Source organism: Oculina patagonica, chromosome 14 (genome assembly GCF_052425735.1).
Source record: "Oculina patagonica isolate OP01 chromosome 14, crgOcupat, whole genome shotgun sequence".
Classification (NCBI taxonomy): Eukaryota; Metazoa; Cnidaria; class Anthozoa; order Scleractinia; family Oculinidae; genus Oculina; species Oculina patagonica.
In genome coordinates, this window is record NC_135771.1 from 16,728,922 (window position 1) to 16,737,404 (window position 8,483).

General features: G+C 40.2%; 1 protein-coding gene across 1 annotated transcript; it reads left to right on the forward strand.

The window, feature by feature from the left end:
• The first annotated feature begins 6,740 nt into the window (after positions 1 to 6,740).
• Positions 6,741 to 7,834, forward strand: LOC144637901 (melanocyte-stimulating hormone receptor-like). Its single transcript, XM_078496991.1, has one exon. The coding sequence runs from the start codon at positions 6,920 to 6,922 to the stop codon at positions 7,832 to 7,834; it is 915 nt and encodes a 304-aa protein (XP_078353117.1). The 5' UTR covers positions 6,741 to 6,919.
• Positions 7,835 to 8,483: the final 649 nt, after the last annotated feature.

Sequence of the window (8,483 nt, forward strand, 5' to 3'; positions counted from 1 at the left end):
TTAGTAACTTACATTAAAGTTTTTTGTCTGCATTACATGTCTTGTTATAATGTATTTCTTCATCCCTTCCCCCTCTTCACCCTTTTTTCTTTTTCACGCTCTGGGATGACAGTTTTGAAAGGGGAATCTAATTCCCTGTCGGATTACTGGCATCATTGCTGTCATCCCCTGAGCCACCTTTTCTACCTACTTATTGTCTTTTCGTCTTTCCCATTCTTTTTTAGCCTCCTACTAAGCGTTTTAAGTCAACCATGGATGTACCACTTTGGGAATGTACTCCTGGTTTCGACCCTCTTAACGTTGCTAAATCTTCAGTTCGCTGGGTCCAGTGGGATGGCTCTCCTATTAACGTGGCTCAGGGGATGACAGAGGAGAATGTCCATATATCTCCCCTTTTTTGTAAAGCAGTTGCTGATGGTGAAGTCCTTGGTAAAATTTCGATGTTGTCTTTCCGTGATCCTGACGCCTTTATTGCTGGAAACTTGCATGCTCATCTACCTGTTTGGGAACTTATCGCTGAGGCTCATCCTTGTGATCTTTCTCCTACAGTTTTAAAATGGATTAAGAACTGTGTAGATGTACATGACTTTTTTCAACCTTTTAACGGTAATTTTAAAGGGGAGAAATTTGATTCTTCATTACCACCCCCAAAATGTTTTCCAAATTCTAGTTCCTGTAAACCTTTTGCTCAATTCATATCGGATATTATAATGAGTAGGCTAGCTACTGGAGCGATTTCTCTCCTGGGTAAAGTGGGCCATGTTAGTCCTCCCCATTTAGTAATGCCCTTAACTGTTGAACCATCCAAACCCCGACTATGTAATGATAACCGTTTCCTTAACCTTTGGATTAAGGACTCACCATTTACCTTGGATTCCTTGTCTGCTCTTCCGCGTTATGTATCTCCGAACTCCTTTCAGTCCGTATGTGATGACAAGTCTGGCTATGACCACGTGTTTCTTACCCCTGATAGTCGCACATACTTTGGTTTTCAGTGAGCCGGATGGTACTTTACTAGTAATTCCATCCCTTTTGGGTGGAAGTCTTCTGCCTTTGTTTACCATTCAATTGGGTTACTAGCTTCACACTACTTTCGATCTCTCCACATTCCCTGCTCGTTATATATTGACGACCGTCATACCGGAGAGATTCAGTTGTCTAATGAGGCTCCAGCGTATGCTCATCTCCCTTCTATCAGAGACAAGTCTTTCGCTAGGGCTTGTTCTGCTATCTTTCTTGTTTGTTATACTCTCATTGCTTTGGGGTATTTTCTGGGTCTTAAAAAATCCCGTCTTACCCCGGGGCAGGTTGTTCCATACCTCGGTTTTCTGGTTGATTCTGTGCGCCAGGCTTTCCTCCTTACCGAGGATAAAAAGCAAAAATTTCTTTCTTTGCTGCGCCGCATTCTGAGTTCTGGCTCCATTGATGTCAAGACCCTTCAGCGCTTATCCGGGAAATGCATTTCTTTTTATCTGGCGGTCCCTGCTGCTCGTTTATTCACAAATGAGATAAATATTGCAATCGGGAAAGGTATCCGGAGATCTCGACCTATTGTCGTTTTTGGCCCTTTGAAAGAAGAGATTATGCATTGGCTGTTCCTTGAATCCTGGGATGGCTACGTTCCCTGGCGTAAGGATTTCCATTTCCAGCTAAAATTGTGCACGGATGCTTCTACCTTTGCTTGGGGTTGTGTTTTTAGTCCTGATTCCAAAGCCATTGTCTCGCGTGATTATTGGCCTTCGGGACACCGCGCCCTTCACATTAATGTTAAGGAAACCTTAGCTCTTGTGAATGCGCTTGAAACGTTCTCTTCCTCATTCCGTGATGCTTGGGTAGATGTTTATTCTGATAGCCGTACCCTTATTCAGTGTTGGGAACGCCAAGGTTCTCGCTCACATCTCCTTGTTGATGCACTGAAGAGGCTCTTCGGGATCGCTTTTAAGTACAACATTTATCTTAATTTTCATTACATTCCATCTTCTCTTAATCCTGCGGATTCACCCTCCCGTGTTTTGTCCTTGCAGGACGCTAAGTTGTCACCCTCTGCTTGGTCTCGTGTTCAAACAGTTTTCGGGGGTCCATTTGGCCATTCCGTCGACTTGATGGCCTTGCCGTCCAATGCTCAGTGTGCTTTAGATGGCTCGGTGCTCCCTTTCTTTTCACCTTTTCCTGTCCCTGGCTCGTCTGGAGTTAATATGTTTGCTCAGCGCCCAGATGGAGGGAGTCAGCTTTTTTCAAACCCATATGTCTTCCCTCCCATCATCCTCATTCCCCACGTTTTATCTTTTATTAAGGGTTTATCTGTTCCCTGTACCTTTGTCATTCCTGATATTAGGCCCAGAAAGTTCTGGTGGCCTTTATTCCAGTCCCTAACTTCCTTTCTCCTAGCTCCAAAAGGTTCTGCGGGCGTGGTTCTTTCCCCCTCTGAGGTGGAATTCTCTTCCTCCTAGTGTCTTCCGTGGGACTTGTGGGTGTTTCGTTTTCATCCCTGATCTGTTTTATATTTTTTCTTGTTAGTCAGTACAATTTATATGCTGAATCAAATTGCAATAAACTGGTTTGTTTTGTCACACTATAGAGTTTTTTACTTTCGTTTAACTCTCGACTCTATCAATTTGTAGCCTTTCCTTTCTTTTTATCTCCTGTTTAGAGGCTTCCTCCACGACTGTTTATTCCTGTCGTTTAACCTGTCCTTATTGTCGCTACCCAAATTATCACGTTTTTCGATTGTGCCTATGTATGGTTATATATATATATTTTACTTAGATTTTGTTTCCACTTTTCCCTGTTTCAACAACTTCCACTTTAAAGTGCCCCTCTGCAAGGTTAATCGCTTTATTCTTTTGTTGGTTTAGTTGTAGGGGTTTAGTTTTGGGGTGCCTAATTTTAGATTGGGTGCCTTCTTTGAGTCTGGGGTATCCTATTCCTCCTGGGCTATTTGTGTTGTATTGTTCCTCTGTTGGGCCGCCAGACTTCCGTTCCTTAATAGGAGTGCGGGTAAGACCGATGTAAATAGAGTACTATTTACAGCGGTCTTACCCAATCGAGTATAAAAGGAACAACCACACCACGTCATGCACATTGCCATTTCGATAGAAGACGTATCAGTTCTCCGCTTGTTGGTGTCTGTCTTTTTCATATCGCCATTTCTTGCCTGCACTCCACACATTGGTGTACACCTTCAGATTTATTTACCCTCCCTTTCCCGCCCTCTTTACTAATTGTTTTGCATACTTTCATCTGAAGGTGGCCGCCAGACTTCCGTTCCTTAATAGGAGTGCGGGTAAGACCGGTGTAAATAGAGTACTATTCTCATTCATAATTATGACGCGGAATCCAGAAGTGCGTGGATTACATAACCCCATTTGTTTATAGATAGTTGCGTTAGGTAATGCTTAATCACCACGTGTACAATCGCCGTATTTAAAGATCCCTTGGCTGAGTTTCGGGGCATTTCGAAAGAGATACGCAAGCCGGGAAGTCCGGGCGAATTTTCGACCCTCCCACCTCCCCTTCGGCGACGTAATACACAGCTATAGTGCTTTCTCACCCAGTCGCTCATTGCCTCGGCCACAATCTTTTCCCATATCTTTCCACGCCGGACAATGAGCGGCATAATTAATGAGTGAGAATGGTATACTATTGTCATCATAAAGTGTGTTCGTAATGTTCCACTGCTGCTCATATCCACTCTGGGAAACGCTTTGGTATTGGCCGCCACAATAAGAACTTTTCCCATTCGCTTATCTACATTGATTATAATAAATAAAGTCAGATATTTAATGCTCTGCAGTCTCGCTGTTTCATACCTTCAGGTTGGTGTACTTAATCAACTGAGTTATGCTGTGTTTACACTTGAGCGTTTTACCGAGGTATTGGAGTTTACTTACCTAGGTAAATATTTTGCGTGTGTAAACGCCAACTGATACCATGGTATCACGCCGCCCGAGACAATAGAAAGTTAACCAAGGTGAAAGTTCGATTTACCCTGTGATCAGGCATGGTTTAGGTCGGTAACCAAGGTCGAGATGACAGATATATCCGCTTGCGGTCGCATAGTATTTCACATTCCCTGGTGTCCAGATTGCGTCAGTGTCATTTGATCACATTTTCGCGACTTCGTTTCCACGTTTGTATTTGATCTACCTATCAATCTGGTGTTCTTCTTTGCCAAATCCGGACCAACAACTCGGACAGCGTAATCGAACGTATCTCTAGATATTCTGATTTTTTTCTTTCCACCAATCTTCAACGAAATTTCTGAAAAAAATGTAGAAATGAACATAGGGTGCATAAAAATGCCAACTGGCAGGAGGCAGACCAGTTGGCTATTTACAAGTCTGGCCGAAGAGTTGGACTTGAGACTACCAAGCACAACACCAGCTACTGGTCAGAACGGGATTTGAGTTCGCGGCCTCAGGATTTCAAATCCAGCGCCCTACCCACTCGGAATTTTAACCAGAATTGGTTTCTTGGCAATGATCTCGTACGTTCAGCGCGCATTGTCTTTTGAAGCAAAATCAATTGCTTTCGCCTCGACTTCTTGAAGTACAGCGGTACTGCAAAAGTAAGAGCCGCTGCAATATTGTGACCTGAGTTCGCAGCTCAAAAATAATAAAATAAAACGCGAGGATTACAAGAGCCACAGCTTTTCTCTTTCTTTGGCCGCCAATTTGATTTGATCGTTACCTACCTCGGTTATTTAAGCCAGTATAAACACTGTACAAATGTACCAAGGTTTAGTCAGCAAACGTTAACCGCAGTAACTGCTCAAGTGTAAACACAGCATTACATTGCTCTTCAATTTACAAAAGACCGTTCCGTCATCCATGTGTGGAGGTTGATAGGGGTGTTCATAGTTGTAGTCTCTCTCTTGACAATAACAGCCATCACGGTCGATCGATTTCTGGCTCTTCACTATCACATGAGATATGGTACTATAGTGACTGAATCCCGTGTTAAATATACTTTAGTAACTATATGGTTGACAAGCTTCCTAGTATCAGGTTCGGGCTTTTTGAGTCTTCGTGCACACAGGTTTCTTTTTATTGTCTTCTTTTTATTTATTTTCTTCATTTGTTCTTTGCAGGTACAGTGTCACAGACGCTCTCAAGTTTGTTGGAATCGAACGAGATGTTGACTTCGCCTTAAGATGAAATAGACCTTATGCAAAAATGATTGTCAGTCATTTCTTTTGTTTGGTCAAGTTTCTGAAAATGCTGATGGTGATAATTGAACATTTATGGAATAATATGCTACACTGAGAAGTTTCAGTGTTTTTGGTTAAAAGGCTGCAGATTTGTGACTCATTCAAATTTAAGAGATTTGTATGCAAAAAGCCACCCTGGCCATCCTAGCCTCGTTTTTATGATTTTGGCCATTTAAATGTCCCTGTAACTTCCCTATATATAAAACTATAGCCTTGAAACTTCATACATTGATTTATTTTGGCTTGATCTTTAAGATAAAGTAATTTATTTTTGTTGACAAATGATTCTTCTGGGAGCCGAAAATTAATGGCAGCCATATTTGCGTTTGGTCTATACCACCAAGCTAGTGCACTTTTTTCTATAAGCACATGCACTGTATAGATAACAAACACAACAAAGTCACACTCAACTGCCCTGTGTATTATTATTATAAGTATTTTTGTCGGATATCTTTGAGAAATAAACGCGATCATTTTTAAAAGGAGGGTGTCGTTTTTGCGTGCATGATAGGTTTTTATGAACTGTTAATAAACAGTGTCTTAAATTAGCACAGCAGTGCTAAACACATTGACAGTGATTTATTAAAAAAATTTCCTAAGCTGATTTAATTTAAATTCGCCATGTGTTTTTTTCTTCTTTTTCTGCCAATTTTTAACTCGCTTGCTTAAATCATTTTTATCGTTGTCTTCGCAAAAATTATCGATTCCAGACTTTCGTGTCTCTGACCACGTCCAAATAATCCTGATGTATTATTTTGTCGTTAGCAGACAGATGGGCTGATAAACAGGGGCACTTCTAAGCGTAGGAGTTACACTTAACCTAAACTCGCCTATAACAATGTATTGTCTTTATTGCTTCGAGGTAAAACAGCGAAATTCCTAGAATACAATAACGCCGAAACTTCCAGAACTGCATTTATAAAACCCTGTTTTTATAAGAAAATGCCTGCAGCCACATGACCACCTGCGCCAGATGCTTGTGCTGAATAAACTTGCCCCCAATTATGGTTCCCTCGCAAAAAAAAGTTTTCCGGAATCTAAGAAAGATTTGTTCAACCCACGCTTGAAAAAAAGTCACTTAACTCTAGCCGGCGCACTTAATTTTGCATATATATGAAGAAATTGTATACCGACTACTGGCTTCCATTGCCTTAGAAGCAATACTTAAATTACAAGCCAATTTCGCCAAAACTTGGTGTCGCTTTTAGGAAAAAAATGAATAGGTAGTGAACACATTTCACGAACAAAAACATCAGGAGCATGTTTCACAGGATGTTTAAGAAAATGCATTAAACTGTGTGGTTTTCTGCTGGCGTCACCACTGTTGGACCAGTTTTGTTATATGCTTTTCTCTGAATCAAAAAGAAGCATTATTTTCTTATTTTTAAGTGTAAAAAAAAGCAATTTAAGATGGCTGGACTGGATATTTTTAGGGGCAACACAACTTAAGTTTGCGAATTGACTACGTCGCCACTGCTATGACTATCAAAAAAAATCACGTCGGAACAGTTGTTTAAGGTATAGACGAAAATTTGTTATGACCAGTCTAAAATCGACAACAGAGTTGTCATAGCAAGAAAATGACGTCATTGCGTTGCTATGACCACTCCGATGTCAATATAATACTGGGCATAAATAAAACACTGGTAATAAACTGTTCAAAAACCCAGTCGAACCACCTTAACAAACCTAAAAGTTCACTTATCGTTGATGATGAATAGTACCAACAAGAGCAACAACGGATCGGCAGACCATCATTCAGAAAATGAAGACAACTCTTCTCCTGGAACTATTATAATCATAAACTGTGTTCTTAATGCTCCACTGATGCTCATATCCATTCTGGGCAACGCTTTGGTATTGGCCGCCATAATAAGAACTCCTTCTATTCGCTCCCCTTCAATGATTATGCTCTGCAGTGTCGCCGTTTCAGACCTTCTTGTTGGATTCGTTGTTCAACCGATTTTTGTTGCTGAAGAACTTACGGAGTACAATTGCATATATCTTCTTTGGAGAATGTCAGGGCCTTCCTTAATTTTAGTTTCTCTTACGACAATGACAGCTATCACTGTGGATCGATTTCTGGCTCTTCACTATCACATGAGATATGCTTCTTTGGTAACTAATTCCCGTGTCAAATATACTTTGATGATTACATGGTTATTTAGCTTACTTACATCAAGTTTTGAGTTTTGGAGCGTTCGTGTACATAGGTTTCTTTCAGGCCTTGTTATAATTATTTGTCTGATAATTTCCGCATTTTCTTACACCAAAATTTATCTAATTGTCCGTCGACATCGGTTACAAATCAACGCTCAACAACAGGCAGTGCAAAGTTCCAACGCTGAAAATAACTTAATCATAGTGCGATTAAAGGGAAGTGCAATAAACACTTTCGTGTTTTACATAGCATTAGTTATATGTTATTTTCCAATGTATGTTCTATTGACTCGCCATGGAATCTCGGACAGTGAATGGAAAACAGAAAATTTCTTTGCTGTTACTGTAGTATTCATGAACTCGTCCATCAATCCATTTTTGTATTGCTGGCGCCTTCGCGACCTTCGAAAGGCAGTTGTGAAGACTGCGAGGCAGATGCTATGTAAACAAACAGAGCAAAACTAGACACTTTAAAAAGGCAGATGTTATGTAAAAAACAGAACAAAACTAGGAACTATCTTCTTTTAGAATGAAAATAAATACATTAAAAAAGGAAGATGTTTTGTAAACAAACGGAAAACTAGACACCATCTATTTGAATAAAAAGGAAATATAAAAATGTCCTGAAGAGAACCCTGAAAAGGTTGAAAGTTTTAGAAGGCTTGTAAATAAACGAGTGCGACACTCCAGGGCCTTTTGAAAACCGGTGTGTCTTTTTGTTATAACTGAACAAGGAATGAACGTTTCTGGTCGTTGGTCCATCTGGCTGTGGCAAGACTTGCTTTACCGAGTGGTTACTTTTGGGTCACTCAGAAGAGTTGTTTAGTACACCCCTGAGGTCATTAATTATTGCTACGGAGCCCGGCAAGATGGATTCCGAAACATGCAAGAGGCTGGGGTACATTTTCACGAAGGTGTTCCTACGACCTCCCATTTTTATCTGATTGTGATTTAAATCGGGTTTTTATATTTTTACTTTTAAATTTCAAATGTAAACGCACTGAGACGTATGTAAAGTGCGTGCTAAGAACTGTTATTATTATTATTATTATTATTATTATTATTATTATTATTATTATTATTATTATTATTATTATTATTATTATTATTATTA